Source organism: Xenopus tropicalis, chromosome 9, assembly GCF_000004195.4.
Source record: "Xenopus tropicalis strain Nigerian chromosome 9, UCB_Xtro_10.0, whole genome shotgun sequence".
Classification (NCBI taxonomy): domain Eukaryota; kingdom Metazoa; phylum Chordata; class Amphibia; order Anura; family Pipidae; genus Xenopus; species Xenopus tropicalis.
The window spans coordinates 63,458,463-63,477,035 of NC_030685.2; the positions used below are offsets into that span (position 1 = coordinate 63,458,463).

General features: G+C 41.7%; 1 protein-coding gene across 6 annotated transcripts in view; it reads left to right on the top strand.

The window, feature by feature from the left end:
• The window catches only part of znf385b (zinc finger protein 385B), a 317,721-nt gene that overhangs the window by 249,085 nt on the left and 50,063 nt on the right, over window positions 1–18,573 (top strand). The window contains exon 1 of one of the 6 annotated variants that reach the window (XM_031893270.1): window positions 16,934–17,061. The exons of the other annotated variants lie outside the window; for them this stretch is intronic. Within the exon in view, the coding sequence (XP_031749130.1) occupies window positions 16,999–17,061 (63 nt within the window). The 5' untranslated portion in view covers window positions 16,934–16,998. Of the gene's footprint in view, window positions 1–16,933; window positions 17,062–18,573 lie in introns of those variants that run through there. 6 annotated transcript variants of the gene reach the window in all.

Here is an 18,573-nt window from a genome sequence, read left to right on the forward strand (position 1 = left end):
GGTGTATGAATCAATACAGTGACATGTCTGTTTGGTATTTCCCTTTGTAGTAATTCTCTACAGGTACAGTTATACAGTAAATAGCACAGCAAAGGGTAGTGACACAAACTCAGAATGTCTGGGGCTGAATTACAGAGAGATGGAGCATTTAACAGGGCAGACACCTTTGTGCATGCTGCAGACCTCTACTAGACAGCATTGTATATTCAACTCTATAGATGGGGAGGGAGTTCCATGCAGGTATCGATGGCATTTCCCTCATATCACAACCGGCCATGCCAGGCATTGACCACAAGCACAAAGGGCTGCCAGGGTGTAGTGAATTTTTAATGTCCTGGTTAGTTCACCTGAAAAAAAGTGTCTCCTTAAAGTTTTGCTATCCATCTTTTTGAAGTCAGGATATTTTTGAGTATGTAATGTGGCGTCAGAGTGGAGCCACCGCAGAGTCCTCTACTAAACCTTACCTTTAGGGCTCTGGCACACGGGGGAGATTAGTCACCCGCGATAAAACTCCCTGTTCGCGGGCGACTAATCTCCCCGAGTTGCCTACCCCTGCCATCCCACCGGCGAACATCCCACCGCGCAAATCGCCGAAAAAGACTCGCGAGTCTTTTTCGGCGATTCCCTGAAATTGCCCCGCCGCGTCTGCCATCCCGCCGGCGACTTACATGTTCGCCGGTGGGATGGCAGGGGTAGGCAACTCGGGGAGATTAGTCGCCCGCGAACAGGGAGTTAATCGCGGGCGACTAATCTCCCCCGTGTGCCAGAGCCCTTATTAGTGTTTGGGTTGTTAATATTTTATGCTTGGTGTCTCCGAGCACAATGGAAATGCCTCAGGGTATATTAAGGGCAGTGTTTTTCTGCTCTTTGTAGTTGTGAGAGCTCCCAGGTTGTGGTTGCTAACTACAATACACAAGTAATAGAAGCTAGTCTGTATGTCTTCAGGTAGAAAACCCCCAATGTCCCCCTGCTACTGGATGGAGAGCACTCTGATGGCAAAAAAACTTCTCTTTAATCCACGAGGGACTAATACATGTTAACACCCTTTACCAGGGGTGTACAGAGAAAGCAGACCTAGTGGGGCCAGAAGTGTAGAGGGACATTAATGAGGAATTTCAATATATTTTGGTAGAGTAGGTCAACTTATTTTGGTGCCCTAAATTAAGTTTGCTGTGGGGCCCAATAAAGTCTAATTAGGTCACTTTAGCGGTGTCTGTCCTTTGAGTCACGTTTTCAGAGAGCATGTTATCTATGAAATGTCATCTATCCATTCCTGTGTAAAACTGGCCCTACAGGTAAAGATCTGCTTGTTTGGCAAGGTCGCCAAATGAGAAAATATTTTACTGATATGCCCACCTTGAGGTACGCGATATAAGGCTGATCAGATTGTTTGGCTCTTTGGATCCCAATGCAGTACAAGCAGGCCGTCGGGGCTAGGAACGCATTGGCTCTTTGATGTGGTCCTTGGTATTTTTAAACTTGCCCAATCAATAGGTTAGGGAGGCCCCTGAGAGGGCCCCAAACAGAGGCCAATAAACTGCTAACACTGCCTGTCAGCAGCTTTTATCGGCCCATGTATGGCCACCTTATTCCCACAGCCTCTCTCCTCTTTATGCATTGGACATTATTCCATATATTCTGGTGTCTAGGTCCGTCTGATATGCTGCTGCACAAAAAGTTGAAGATTTCAAATGCAGACGTGTTCTTTCAAGACAATCCCAAAATCTTACAAACCTTACAGTCTGAGTCATTTACTTTCTGTAAAGCTACAAATTCCTCTACCTACCGGGGGAGGCTGGCTTATCAAAATGTCATTAAAGGTCTCATGTATATTTTTTAGGAAGAATCCCTTGAAAAACAAGAAAAGGTTAGAATTAGTCTCTACTGCGTTTCCCCCCTCAGGAAAATGCAATTATCTAATTCCTTTATACTGTGCCCCCTTCATCTAGTTCCAAGAAATAAAGCCCCGACCATCCCTTATACCGAAATCCTTTCAGAATGTAGACATATTAGGGCTCATTTAGGAATGCAAATACAATAGGAGTAAAAATGGGACAGTTTTCACAACAATTAAATACTTTTTCCAGAATTACAGCATAATAGGGCGCTAAATATTGGGCATTTGCATTATCTGTACTTAACACCCACGTTCTTGTTTGAGTGGCACAATGTATGTGTGAATTACATTATTTCTAGTGCAGTTCATTAGGTGCAGAGCAGTTGTGGATACTGTGTGACTGGGGTTGGGAGTCTGGGCAGGGGGCAGAGTCGATGACCTTGAGGGCAGGTGGATGATGTCAGGGGTGGGGTGAAAACAGTTGGCAACCCTGTATGTGACAGGTGCTGTTAGGGGGCTGCTCCCCAGTAAATACAGTATAGGCTGGCTCTATGGGAGCAGAAGTTGCTGCTGAGAGTTAGATTCTTCAAATTTTGCCATGTTGGCTGCTCCTTATTAACGTCACTGGGGGTCATTTACAGAAACCTTGAACACAAGCACAAAAGCATGTCTCTTAAAGCTCATTCAAATAGCACTGTTATGACATCTAGCATGAGGTGCAGAGCTGGAACCTGAAAGTCAGTCTGATTCTTACTACCTCTGACTGCCATCACTCCCTAAATTGTGTGTGATTAATACTCAAGTTATGTGACAGGTATGGGGTTAAAGAGGGGGTGCCTATGTGGCTCCCCATGCCTGCACCTCATAAATACAGCTGTGCTGAACACAGATAACACTGTATAGATCAGGGGAAGGCAGGTCTCCATGCTCTGTTTTGCAACACAATCTTCTGCTGCAAATTTTCCAAACTCAGGTGCAAAGTACAGGTATGATTGGTTATCCGGAAACCTGTTATCCAGAAATTTCTGAATTACGGAAAGGTCATCTCCCAACTATATATCAACTGGTACCTGCAGATTCTATGGCAGCTGGCGCTATGAATTCTGAATGCTGATATGCCGTGAGTGGCTAAAGGTTGGCTCTGTTTCTGCCAACTTTAGGGTCCACACACTCACTCACCCCTTATCCTGGTTTCCCTGCTTTGTCATATCCCTATAGCACAACACTGCGGCACCACATATATTGACTTTCATCATTTCAACCCACAACACACATAGATTAATAGTAAGATTGAAAAAAGCCATTTAGTTCAGTATATGCACAATATTGATTGAGGGAAAGGCAAGCTTCCTGACTCCATAGATTGCTCCCTAGATCCATCACCAGTGATTTTAATATTGCATTGATCAGAATGCAGAGATTCATCTCATAATGCTTGATCACATTAGTCCATGTTCCTGTGGAGCTTACAATCAAATTTCTCTATCTCAAAGGCAAATGAAATAGACAAGTCAATAGACAGGGAACCGTTTTTATTGCAATGGTAATATCACTATATTAGATAATGGGATGACTGACAGATCGGATTCTCACTGCACTATCCTTCAGGTTGCCTACTTTGGAGGGAGGCAGTAAGACAATTTAAAGGGGAACTCCAGCCAAACACAACTTTTTGAAAAGAAAACCAAATTTCAAGCAATTTTGCAATATTCATAATTTTAAAAATATGCCTTATCATTTTTAAAGTAATAACATGGTTTGGAACAGTTCCCTAAGCTCGGCCCCCTGTTCCCCTGCTGATCTGGCTGACTACTTTGAGACTTGAAAAAATGTAACCGTAGTCATCTGTCCACAGCCTGCATCCTCCATATCCCACAATTCCATGCACATGGAATGTCAATAGGGAAAAGAATATCACTGTGCAATGCATTGTGCTTGATTAGGAATTTTGGCCAGGTTGAGGGTAGGCCGGAGGTAGAATGACAGGTAGACTGGTAAATACACACCAGCCCATTCATCATTCATTCTGTGGCCATCTGCCAACTTTCATTTATATACTCATGCCTTCCCCACCACCTCCAATAATGTCAGGCATGGTTGGGCGCAGGTATATAACTAATGGTAGGCAGGATCTGTTGAGTCTTGGATGGTTTAGAGCAGGGATCCCCAACCTTTTTTACTCTTGAGCAACATTCGAATGTAAAAAGAGTTGGAGAGCAACACAAGCATGAAAAAGGTACCTGGAGGTGCCAAATAAGGGCTAAGATTGGCTATTTGGTAGCCCCTATGTGGACTGGTAGCCTATAGAAGACCCTGTTTGGCTTTACACTGGGTTTTTTGCAACCAAAACTTGCCTCCAAGCCAAGTATTCAAAAAAATAAGCACGTGCTATGAGGCCACTGAGAGCAACATCCAAGGGGTTGGGGAGCAACATGTTGCTCACGAGCTACTGGTTGGGGATCACTGGTTTAGAGTTAGAGGTGGGTCTGCTATTTGTCAAATCACCCATGTTTATTATTATTAACATTTATTTATAAAGCGCCAACATATTCCGCAGCGCTGTACAATAAGTTTAGCCCTTTCTGTTCTCTGGTTATGACTCTTGAAACAAAATAGTAGAAGTCAGTTTTCCTCTGGGTCTGTTAATCAACTGGCGTCTGCTACACTGCAAAAGAATGGGTCTTTGAAATTTGGACCATTCCAGCACTTGAACCAATTACACAGAGATGCTGCTTTGTTGGACACAGCTTCGCAGAGCCACTGTATCTCATGATGAAATATGGGTGAAGGGAGGGGGATGGCACCCCTATATCTAGCATCGAATATATTCGGCCCTGCTGACCCCCACCTGATCCCGCCTGGCACTCCCCAATTGAGGTCCTTCCTGCAATCATGGCTAACAAGTATAATGTACACGCTCAGGGGAGGAGGTTGTGCAGCAGCCCCAGTTGTCCCTGCACCCCGAGTCTGACCCTGCCTTTAACCATAAAAATGTACACCAATTAAGATGCAACTAGGTGCAAATTCCATTCGCCTTAAATGTGCTCCAGTGTTATTAAATCTCTGAATGATTAAAGATTTCTAATATTTTTATTTTTTAGAAATTTGACTAAACTAATTTCCACAAATGGAAAAAGTCCATGTGGGACGTCGCATAAACTGCAACTTTTTCGAATTGTCACTCCAAAACCTTGAATGTTTTAAATTACTGCAGTCGATTTATAATTTTAACCTAACCCACAACTTGTAGAAATATTTAATAGTACTTATGCTTCTTAAATGGGTTGTTTTCCTTTTAAATTATTGTAACCCCTTTTTGGCTATATTAGTCAAGATGTCCAGCTAGTGATAGAGCATGGGGTGGGTACACTTTACTCCTGTTCCATAGGATGGGCCTTCGCTAAGGGGAATTTCTCTATGGAGGGTGTTGTGTAACTACACCTCCCACTGCCAAGTGTAAGTGCAAAGCTTAAATAAATGACTAGAAAGAAGCCATGAGCTCTGGCAAACAAAATAGTTACTGTTTATTTGTCCCAGACAAAGCATGTAATTGCAGGGTGAAAATACTCATGGTATGATATGGTGTCCACTGGTTTATCCCTCTCGGAGAGTATGTGCAGGGTAAAGCCAACAGAGTGACAGGAAAATAAGAAGTCCACCGGGTTCATCAGGTTCCTCCTGTTTGCCAGGTTTTATCTGCACTGGTTCCTCCTGATTAAGAGGGATACAATTAGTTATGTCATTAACTTACTATAGTTCTGTAGTTCATCACCATTAATTAACTCAGTTTCAGAAAATAAAACGATTTATAATTGTTTCTTTATTGGTACCAGGGGCTGGTGGTGGTTCCTGGTTAAGAGATAAAAAGACATGTTATCAAATCAGCTTTTCTATGGATGTAAAAAAACTTATGTAATATTGGTGGAAATATTGCTTTTTTTTCTAAGTAGTGGGGATACAGACATGGTATGCACAGAGGCCAATTTGGAATGAAATCAAGTGTAATCAGGAACAATGTTACTGGGCCAATTAACAGGCAGATTTATCAAAATTCTAATTAGTGTATTTTTCGTGGATTTTACTCACAAAACACAAAAAAACCCACAAATGACAACCTCTTGAACCAAAAATTCAATAACGATTGTTACAGTTTGCCCAGCGCGGCTCCAACTGACCGCTTTTGGAGAGCGTAATTTTTCTATTAGTGTTTTTAGGCTGATGCCAGACGTGGCGTAGGGCTGATATTTTCGGCAAGCGGAAAAACGCTTGGCGAAAATACGCCTGCTACTTGTGCCTGCACCTGAATGAATGAGATACGCTCGGGTGCAGGCACATGTAGCCGATATATGCATTCTCTCGCGTTTTTATGCGTATATCAGCTACATGTGCCTGCACCCGAGCGTATCTCATTCATAATTAATTACAAAACAATTGCGTAATTAGTAAAATACTATATTTTAGGGCTAAAAAGGTGCGATTCATGAAAAGGAACAAAATATAAACATTAACTAATAGTAACTGTGTATGGTGTCCTTTTCTGCTTACCAGGCAGATTTTGGTGGTCTCTGGATGAGCCTGGGTATGGGATAAAAAACTGATGTTACTTTATAGAATTAAAGGCCTATCATCTATCAAGATCTAAACAAGACAAGAAATTGCTAAAGATATGTTTAGTACAGGTATGGGACCTGTTATCCAGAATGCTCGGGACCTGAGGTTTTCCAGATAAGGGATCTTTTTGTAATTTGGGTCTCCATACCAAGTCTGCTAAAAATTAATTTAAATATTGAATAAACCCAATAGGATTGTTCTGCCCCCAATAAGGGGTAATTATATCTTAGTTGGGATCAAGTACAAGTACTGTTTTATTATTACAGAGAAAAAGGAAATAATTTGCTTATAACGGAGTCTATGGGAGATGGCCTTTCTGTAATTCAGAACTTTCAAGATAATGGGTTTCTGGATAATGGATCCCATACCTGTACTAGGAAAAAGTGCTTTTGAGAAGATATCATTCATGTGTAAAAATAAATGCAAAGCAGTACATGAATTTATTCTGATATCAATTCAAAGGTGAAGGGACTATCTCTTGCCATGGAAAAAACATATTTAAAAGGGTTTCATCAATAAAAATCTATTATATATACTGTATGTATATATATATATATATATATATATATATATATATATATATATATTGTGACACTTGAACCTACAGGGGGATCTGGTTCAGTGTCTTAGGGCCGCTTCCCACAGTCTTTTAGGGTAAACATAGCAGTCACAGAGGTTGCTCTCTTAAAGGCAAGTGCCAGCAGTTTATTTTGTTACAAAACTTCACACAAAATAAGAAACAGGAAAATAAACCCTTGCACCAGAGCGCTGGCTAAATACAATTGGCAGCCTAACTACAGTTGGGTGGCTTTTCCAACTCCAACTTAATAGAAGCAAACAAAATCAGAAATCATAAGTACCTTTCCCATGCAGCGCAGCTCCTGCTACCTGTGTAGTGGGGAAGAGACTCTCCCTCCCCCCACTGGAGTCTTTTTAAAAGGCTCTCAGCTGCAGCAATCACCTTGCTGCTAAGGTCTGTATTAAAGGGCTGGGTTTGTGATTAATTATTCCATGTTCCAGGGTACCAACTATGCAAAACCCTGGGAGAAACATATCGTCCATCTACAACTAACCCAGCCATTTTATTACACATCCCCCCACCCAGCTCTGCCCTAGAGGGGTGAGCGACCATGGACATTAAGGAATATAACCTTGAGAGCCCATCAGCATTGCCTTGTTTAATTCCAGCCCTGTGTTCTACAGTGAAACTGAAGGGTTGCAAACTCAGGAACCACCTAGTAACCCTTGCATTTTTCTCTTTGTTTTGGCTCATCCAAGTAAGCGGGGCATGGTCTGTAATGAGCCTGAACTGTCTACCCAAGAGATAATATCTTAGGGATTCTAGAGCCCATTTTATGGCTAAACATTCTTTTTCTACAATTGAATAATTCCTCTCCTGGGAATTAAGTTTCCTACTCAAGTAGTAAACTGGGTGCTCCTCACCATTAATCTCCTGTGACAGAACAGCTCCTAAGCCGACATCTGAGGCATCTGTTTGCACAATAAATCCCTTCCTAAAATCAGGTGCCACCAAAACTGGATGGGCACAGAGGGCTTCTTTTAATTTGACAAAAGCTTCTTCAGCTTCTGTTGACCACCGTACCACTACAGGGGCTTTTGCTTTAGTAAGGTCAGTTAAAGGGCTGGCAATAGTAGCAAAGTCAGGTATGAACCTTCTGTAGTAGCTAGTTAAGCCCAGAAATGTCCTGACTTGTTTCTTGGTGGAAGGCCTTGGCCAATTTTGAATAGATTCCACCTTTGTGACCTGTGGTTTAACTAGTCCCCTTCCTATTGAGAACCCCAAGTATTTGGCCTCTTCAAGCCCAATAGTACACTTTGCGGGATTGGCAGTTAAACCAGCATTTCTAATTGAGTCCACCACAGCCTGAACTTTTGCTAGGTGTGATTCCCAATCTGTGCTATGAATGACTATATCGTCAAGGTAGGCAGCAGCATAACGACCATGGGGCTTTAGAATTCGGTCCATCATTCTTTGAAAAGTTGCTGGGGCCCCATGTAGCCCAAAAGGTAGGACCTTATATTGGAACAGCCCATCTGGGGTGGAAAATGCAGTTTTTTCCCTTGCTTGTTTTGTAAGAGGCACCTGCCAATAACCTTTTGTCAGGTCAATAGTTGTGAGGTATCTTGCTTTGCCTAACCGCTCTATCAGTTCGTCAACCCTGGGCATGGGATAAGCATCAAATTTAGATATAGCATTTACCTTGCGGTAATCATTGCAGAACCTTATTTCCCCATTGGGTTTTGGGACAAGGACAATGGGACTACTCCATTCACTTTGGGATTCTTCAATCACATCAAGCTCCAGCATTTTCTTTATCTCTCTACTAACAACCTCTCTACGAGCTTCTGGTATTCTGTATGGTTTAAGATGTACCCTTTTACCCGATTCTGTAATAACGTCATGTTCAATTATTTTAGTTCGCCCTGGCATAGCGGAGAAAACATCCTTGTTACGGTTAACAAATTCTCTGACCTCACGCTTTTGGGGAGTTGACAGGGTGTCTGCTATATTAACCTCTGGTACTTCTTTCATATCAATCGGAGAGTCTGGAGACTGTGTTGCCATTAAGACTTCCCTGTCTTTCCATGGCTTTAGCAGGTTAACATGATATATCTGTTCAGGCTTCCTTCTACCTGGTTGCCGTATTTTATAGTTAACCACGCCAACTCTTTCAATTACCTCATAAGGGCCCTGCCAGGTTGCTAGAAATTTATTCTCTACAGTAGGGACTAAAACAAGTACTCTGTCCCCTTGCTGAAATACACGCAGCCTAGCATTTCTATTGTATGAGTTTCTTTGAGCTTCCTGTGCTTTTAGCATGTGCTCACGTACAATAGGTATAATGGCCTCAATCCTATCTTGCATCTGAGCCACATGTTCTATCACACTACGGTGAGGGGTAGTTTCATGCTCCCAGGTTTCTTTAACTGTGTCCAGCAACCCTCTGGGGTGCCGACCATACAACAATTCAAACGGGGAAAAACCTGTTGAGGATTGGGGAACTTCCCTGATTGCAAACATTAGGTAAGGCAGCAAGAAGTCCCAATTTTTCCCATCCTTATCAATCACTCTACGGAGCATGGTTTTTAAGGTTTTATTAAACCTTTCGACAAGACCATCTGACTGCGGGTGGTATACAGATGTCCTGAGATGCTTTATTTGCAACAATTTGCACAACTCTTTTGTAACCCTGGACATAAATGGTGTCCCTTGGTCTGTCAGAATTTCCCTGGGGATACCCACCCTACTAAACATGAACATTAGTTCTTTCGCTATACTCTTTGCTGTAGTATTGCGTAGGGGAATAGCCTCAGGGTAACGTGTGGCATAGTCCACAACAACTAGAATGTATTGGTGACCCCTAGCAGACTTTATAAGTGGACCGACCAGGTCCATTGCTATCCTATCAAACGGTACATCAATTATTGGCAAAGGCACAAGTGGGCTCCTATATGCTTTCTGGGGAGCAGTACGCTGGCAGTCAGGGCATGAGGAACAATAGTTGCTAATGGCAGCAAACACCCCGGGCCAGTAAAATCGCCTTAAAACGCGTTCTTTTGTTTTCTCCACCCCTAAATGCCCTCCTAATACGTGACTGTGTGCAAGCCTTAGCACAGTATTACGGAAGGCCTGGGGAACCAACAACTGTTTATGTATGTCATCACCTCTCTTTTCTACACGATATAGAAGGTCATTAGACACTTCAAAATAAGGATAAGAAAGGGAGCCATCTGGGTTATTTCTAACACCATTTGTCACCTGAACATTACGCCTAGGTTCCAGCAAAGTGGGATCTTCCCACTGTGCACTCTTATAATTAACGGGGCTGACTTCTAAGTCAGCTAATTCCCTCTCAGGCTCATCAGAGGTGCGGGGCTCTGTATCACTGCTTGTATTGTCCCCTACCAAAACCTGAAGCGGGGTTGGGGCCTTGCAGCCTACCTCACTACGTAATACCTCATCAGACTGCACATCAGCAAAGGGAAATGCATATTCAAGGTCATTTGTACCCCTTAAGGACTCTTGTGACTTATAGGTGACAAAAGCCCATAAATTCAGAAAATAAGGAAAATCTCTCCCCAAAACCACTTCGTATGCCAGCTGGGGAACCACTCCGACTTGGTAATCCATAGACCCAGATGGGGTAGACAGGGTGACCTGGGCGGTAGGATAATCCTGTCTATCTCCATGTACACAGACAACTCCCACTTGTTTTGCATGATTAATTTTACTTTGAGGCACAAGGGACCTGGTTACTAGGGTTACCATACTCCCTGAGTCAAGTAATGCTTGTACCTCTTTCCCATTTACTTTTATGGTACACCATTGTGGTTTCCCCGCATAACAACTTACAACATCTGAACCTGCCTTTCTTGTAAGCAACGAGTGGGGTTTACCCCTGTAACTCATATCACATTGCATAGGTTCAACATTTAAAGGGCAGTCTTTAGACATATGTCCATATTCAAAACATTTGAAACATTTTACTGTATTATCAAACTGCCGTCTAGTGCCAAGCTGTTCCCCATCGTCCTTTAACTTTGAACCAGTCTTACCAGACCTAGTGTGACTTAGGATCTTGGTACCAGAGAACCGCTCTGCTCTCGGTGGGTTACTAAGTTCTCCAGCAGCAATGTATCTTTCGACCAAGGCGACCAACTGGTCAACATTCTGGGGGTCACTTTGACTTACCCACCGTCGTAGTGAAGCTGGTAAAGCCCTCAGGAAGCGATCCATTACAAGCAACTCTACAATATGGATGGCAGAGTTGATGTCAGGCTGTAACCACTTCCTAGCCAAATGTATCAGGTCAAACATCTGCGATCGGGCAGCCTTGTCTGGAACAAAAGACCAAGAGTGGAATCTTTGGGCCCGGACTGCAGCTGTCACTCCCAGACGTGCAAGAATTTCTGCCTTCAATTTATTGTAGTTGCTGGCCTCTGCAGGTTCCAGATCATAATATGCCTTCTGGGGTTCTCCACTTAGGAAAGGCGCTAGTAAACTTGCCCATTCTCCGGCTGGCCATCCTTCCCTCTCAGCGGTGCGTTCAAAGGCTAGTAGGTATGCCTCAACATCATCAGTGGCTGCCATCTTTTGCAGGTAATGACTTGCCCGTATCAGCTTATTCGCTTGCTGTGTGGCCACAGGGTTTGCATTGACCTTTTCTGATAAGGCCTGGATTTCCTGTTGCACCATTTGTACAGCCGCCTGCTGTTCCTCACGGGCCTCTGCCTGTACTTCTGCCAATTGTCGCACTAACGTTTCAGTGCTTTCCTTCTGGATTTTGGCAAGGGTAGCAACACTTTCTCCATGTTGTACAACCAGCTGCTGCAAAGCTGCAACACTCTGAGCAGCTTGTCTGTTTGTTTCTTGCTGCACTGCAGTGGACTGAATGAGAGCTTTTATAACATCCTCCATCTTGGCAACAACAGTACTTTTACCCTCAGACTTGAGTGTGGTGCCCGCGTCCTCCACCACGTGTGACACTTGAACCTACAGGGGGATCTGGTTCAGTGTCTTAGGGCCGCTTCCCACAGTCTTTTAGGGTAAACATAGCAGTCACAGAGGTTGCTCTCTTAAAGGCAAGTGCCAGCAGTTTATTTTGTTACAAAACTTCAGTAACAAACACAAAATAAGAAACAGGAAAATAAACCCTTGCACCAGAGCGCTGGCTAAATACAATTGGCAGCCTAACTACAGTTGGGTGGCTTTTCCAACTCCAACTTAATAGAAGCAAACAAAATCAGAAATCATAAGTACCTTTCCCATGCAGCGCAGCTCCTGCTACCTGTGTAGTGGGGAAGAGACTCTCCCTCCCCCCACTGGAGTCTTTTTAAAAGGCTCTCAGCTGCAGCAATCACCTTGCTGCTAAGGTCTGTATTAAAGGGCTGGGTTTGTGATTAATTATTCCATGTTCCAGGGTACCAACTATGCAAAACCCTGGGAGAAACATATCGTCCATCTACAACTAACCCAGCCATTTTATTACAATATATATATATATATAGAATGTGCCAAATATGGTTTGTGGTAATGAATGATTTTTATTACCACAGACCATATATGGCATATTTTGGATGGATTTTCATTTCGTTGCCTAGGGCGCCAGGCCTTCTTGGCCCGACGCTGGATGGTACACTTGTCCCCATCTTCACTAGAAATATATCTTTTGTATATTTTTTACCAGTGTATATGTCCACACATTGATTCTGTGTTCTGAAGATTGTTGCTTGTATGTAGAATGTATTTTTGTAGACAAAATGTGCTTTGGACAAACAGCACCCCTAAGATTTCAGCATATAAAATGGTATTTATTTTTACTTGTTGAAGGAACAGATTACAGTGGGGGTTTCTGTGTAGTGTGGGGCTCTTTAACAAATTTTGGTTTGGAAGAAGGAGTTCCCCTTTAAGACACCAGTAGGTTTCTGCACTCTGGGAAGAACCCCATGCAAGCACATGCCAATTCACTACACATGTTATTACAGGCACCCTAGTATAAATGCGTGGCAGGGCACATTCGCCTTCATTTTTTCATTTCCTCCCTGCCAGCTCTGTTTTAGAGAATTTCATTTGAAGGGTGAATATTTTAGAATTTTCAGCACCACAACTTGCAAAATAAAAAAAAATAAAGAACATTTATGACACCTTCTAACCGGAAATATTAAAATCTGAGTTACACAGTGTGACAAATGGCTGGAGACTACAAGTATCTGCTTCCTAGCAACAGTCATATTTTATATCTCTAAATACTTGCTTTATACATATGATTTGTTTTCTTAACCTAATAAACTTCTCATAAAACATTCAATGAAAAAATAATATACGGCTCACATGTGCGTTTGCTGGAGCAGTTGGCAAATCTCTCCTCTGTCCTCTGTCCCTGTTTCTGTTTGTTTGCAATAAACCTTTCTTAAATATTGGAGCGATTCTGCAATGGGCAATAAAGACAGATACCAACAATCTGTATAGACAAAGCAGGACGTATTTTATTGGGAGATAATCTGTTTTCATGGTCAGCGGTATTGTATGTAGGGAGAGGTGCCTTTTTCATGACAGCGAGATCGATATTTATGTGATATGCCTGCAACTGTAAATACAAGAAATAGAAGATCCCATATAATTGTTTGTTTGCAACATTTCTTTCATGGTTTATTTTAACAAATGGAATTGCTTTAGAGGGAATGTGACTGGCTGCACAGTGTAAATAGGCCACATTAATATAGCTAGTGGCCAGTTATGGATATAGAAAATAATTCAAGGCTTTCACTAAGAACAAGAAGCTGCAATTTTATTCATTTGATTGATCAATATGGCACCTTCTGCTCATAACCTCAAAGAATTAGGCCTCTTATCCAGAATACATGCACAGTATATTATAAATATATTCATAGACATAAAGTACAATAGGTTAAATTGTACCCCACATGGCTGCTGGGTGTCCAGTTTTCCATTAGAGAGGACTGTAAAGCCAGCCATACGCTATAAAATCAGAATTGCAAGACTTAATCTGCCCTAATCTGCCCTTTACTTTACAGTCAGCACTGTATTTAGGTCCGGTGCCAGTCCAGACCTAAATGTGCCCCCTGGTTTGCAGAAGTTACGTCAAGCACAGCATGCAGGTGACATCACTTCCTTTTGCTAGTGATGTCACTTCTTTGTGAGTGATGTCACTTCCACATCAAGTCGCCTACCCCTGACCCTGCAGCTCCATCGCTGGATTTATGCAGGAACTCCCCCGTGGCTGGAGGGACTTTTCTTTTAAACAGGCTATCTATATTATATAGGCACCCGAGGGTCGCCCCCCAAAAGCTGCCACCCAGGCACAGGCCCTTGGGTGCTTAAATATAATTATGGCCCTGTTTACAGTTGTTGAAGGTCTGATATTAGTGTGTGTCCCACTTCCATCAAGCAGAAAGAAATGAATACATATGTAACATTAACAGAAAAGGGAGCCATATAATAATTGGAATATGTAGATCTTCTAATCCCACACTCATGTAACTTTTTAATTGCATGATTTTTATGTTCCTGCATGTCCTATTTTATGTCTAAATGCCACTTTATGCATCTTTATATACCGAGGGTACAAAAATGCATTTTATATACAGGTATTTATTATGACCTGGTTCATTAGTTGTCCCTTGACAAATGAATTGAGCTTTAGCAACTAAGGACAATATGCCTTGAACTTGCTTGAACGAGGATGACTTCAGAATTCTCCAAGCAATGCTTGTGGTCACTTTACAACTTCAGCATTTATATTATTTAATAACACCAGGCAGAAACTTCTTTATGTGCTAAGTACGACTAGATATAAGGGTTAATTTACGTCCAAAAACGCAGGGAGCAAAGTACAATTTCTAATGCATAATTTTTTTCTCTGAATTCTCAATTCTTGACAGGCAATTTTATTTTTACACAGTTGCACTACACCTACCACAATTACATTTGATATGCCAGAATGGACAGTTGCAAATAAGCTCAGTTATGCCAAATATTTGAAAAGTCTGCCTGGCTTACTGTCTGTCTCGCTGGCATCATTTCCATTGTTCGGTGTGGGAGTGACTTGTGTGCCCTATTCTTTCAGTTTGTGTGCTGCGCCTATAAATGAGGGGTGCTAGGGGAACCCCTTAACTAGTGTCTGGTCAAGAGGTGGCAGTTTCAGTTTTCTGCATCAATAGCACATCAGTGCTCAGTTCTGAATGGAAGGCAGGAAGGGCTGGGCCGGCACTGAGCACACATGTGCACAAGAGTAAGGAGCACATTTTGATACAAATACCTTTAATAAAAGTGGATTTACATGCAACTGACTGTGGGGAAATTTCGCTTGTGGATATAGATGAGCTCTATGACGTTACACCAAGAAGTGGGCACTACTACTAGTAGTAGCAATCAAATGAGACATTAGTTATATACATAGTACAAATGCTGGTTCCTCCCGCAGATGCCATGCTTGGACAACAGATATATAATCATCTTCCATAGGAGCATTAGAACAGAGACTGCAGACCCAGTGGTTTCTGGAGGCCCAGGGTTAAGAACATAACATGCCCAGGAAGTCCTGGTGGATGCAGTGTGTTTTTTTAGGATAACTACGTGAAATAGATAACCATACAAAAGATTTTTAGTGCTGGGCCACAAAATGTCTGCTAAAAAACATTTAGGGCAATTAAACCCAATAGTACTGTTTTGCCCCAAATAAGGATTAATTATATCACAGTTGGGATTAAGTACACATGGTTATGTTTTATTATTACAGAGAAAAAGGAAAAACATTTAAAAAATCGATTTGATTAAAATTGAGTTTATGAGAAATGGCCTTCCCGTAATTCTGAGCTTTCTGGACGATGGGTTTCCGGATAATGGATCCCATACCTGTACATACACCAGTCTTCTATAACTGATAATATAAAGATTTCAGTTTCCATTGTTTCATACTTCCAGATCATTATCTGAGCTATCAAATGATATTATAATGAAATCAAATTTTGTCAAAAGCTGTTTTGAGTATTTATTACTTCCGCCACCCTAGTAGAGATATTAGGGTTGATTCACTAAAGTGCGTTAAAACAAGCGCTATTTATAGTATGTGTTAAAAATTTTATTGCGTCTAATTTTTCGCGTTTTAACGCACAATTCACTAAAAGGATATTTGCGGTAATTTAGACGCGATGCTGCTTGCGTTATTTAAGTCGCGAAGACTATTTTTCGTGCGGTATTTGATGCAACGTGCGCTAATTAAAACAGCGTGCTACTTGTCGTGCACGCCATATTAGCCATACACAGCATTACGTTCGTAAAACTACTTTTTTTTAAAATGCCCATTTCCCTGCAAACTGGCGGCTGCGTCACTCTAGGGCCAACACAGACTTGAATAAATCACACTGCAAAGTCCTTATTGTGTTGCCAAAAGCTCATTAACTGTACTTTTCTATAATTACCGCCTGCTCCAGGTAGGTGTTAATTTTCGCACAGACTAATGCGATAGTTTGCGTGTCTAAGTGTTTGTGAATCATGCGTTAGTATTATTTCTGCGCGCTAATTATTGTAATGTGGTTGCGCACTAATTACCGCACGCGATATGCGACTTAACGCATGCGATAATACTTTAGCGAATCGCACAGTTTTTTTACGTCAATTTTAACGTAAAAAAGCATGCGATAATGCTTATCGCGCTTTAGTGAATCAACCCTATTGTTTTGCTTCTTAAACCAAGCCAACAACTTACTGCCATCTATGAAATATTAATGTTGCACCTTTCTGAATGGCAACAATGATCTAATTCAGTTCAGCCGTCTCGTTTCGGAAACACCGTCATCTGTTCAGAAGGGAATCTTACACTTTAACCTCAGGAGACTTGCATTGTTTGCCACACTTTGTCCTTGCACTGCATCATCTACTCATAAAAGAACAATACTGTGTATGGGCTGCTCACTTCCACTCCTCTGCCAAATGCTTAGTGCAAAGGCAGCCGATTATTCAATGAAGAAAAGCAGACAATTAACCCAGGATTTTCCGAGCTCCGTGGATGCTTATTTCCCTGCAAGCTAGGCTTTTCCCTCTGGACAAGGAACTGTTGCAAGAGGCTCAGGTACATACATACTGTATGATATTTCTGTCTTCCCAAATCTAATATAACTTGCTCTGAGTTTGTGTAGGCAGTGTATCTGTAATGTTATATCTAAGCCCCAAAGATACAGAAATCCGGATAATTAAAAGAATGCATTGTGGCGATCTCTGATTCTGTGCTGATATATTTCTAAGAAGTGTTTAGGGCTATAACTGAAATAAGCCACTCATCATTATAAATAGCCTAAATATAGTCAGTGTTTGTGTAGCTTTAAATTGTATTTTAATAGAAATAAGTCCTCGGTTTTGCATCTCTGTATGTTTGTTATGCATGTTTATTTGTTTATTATATATGAGTGCTTCCAGGAATTTAACAGCACAGGAGTTCTTTATAAATAGGGATGCACAGCATTGTTAGCCAGGTAGCCTGCAGCTTGCCTACAGGGGAGATTCCTTCTGTTCAGGTATCTAGAGGTGTCCATATGTAATAAACATACGTAGAGTAATTACAGACATTAAGGCGGAGTTATTCACGCTAACTATGTTGCGGGTTTCTCAGGTGCAATTGTGGCTACCATTTTTAGAATATTGATAAAGGCATTTTTAGAGTGTTGATAAAAAGCATTTGATTGATCCAGGTCATTAGTGCTATTGATGCCCTACCATCAATACATACAGTTGCACACAATTCACAAGAGGCAGGACAGGTGTATTGAGCTCCCTGCAAGTTCAATGCAAGAAGTTTTTTTTATACATGGTGTCAATACACTTAACTTTTACTTGGGTTATAAATGAGCCCTATGATAAATGGAAAACATCTATGGTGCCACAGGTTGGGCAGACTTGTCCTTCATATCAGTTCATTAAGGTTGCCACCTGTCCGGTGACCTGGACAACCTGGATTTCAGGTGAAAACTCACTGCTGTTTTCAAAATTAGGGAAACAACATCATAACCCCACCCCTAATGTCACCAGCCCCACCCCTGAAGTCACCCACCCCTCCCCAATTACATTACTGCCACCCGTGAACCCTACAGTTCAAACTGGAGCTTGCTTGCTTCTGTTGCTGAAAGCTTTCTCGTTTTACCCCCCCAAAGCAAAAAAAAGATATTTGACAGATATCTTTTTCATTCCTCTACTGAACTCCCTCCGTACCTACCGTTTTTATAGTGTGGCCTCAGGAGCAGTGCAAAGAACCAATAAGGTAGAGCACCATTGAAGCGGAATTTCCAGCAATGACCCCAAGCAATGTAGGTCTCTATACATCTAAATAAATAATTTCTTTAATAAAAATATACTTTTATATAGATTTTTTTTCATAAAAATATACAACTTTTAATAGTATATGCTATTGGGTAATCCAAAATAGAAATTTGCCATTTTAAATACTAAAAGCCGCCCCCTGGGATTATAGGATTCATGGCTCACATAAACTCCCCACACTTCTTCCTGCTACAGTTAGATATTATTATTATTATATCCTGTCAGGTGATCTCTGAGGGAGCACACAGACCATCACAAAATGGTGGCTTAA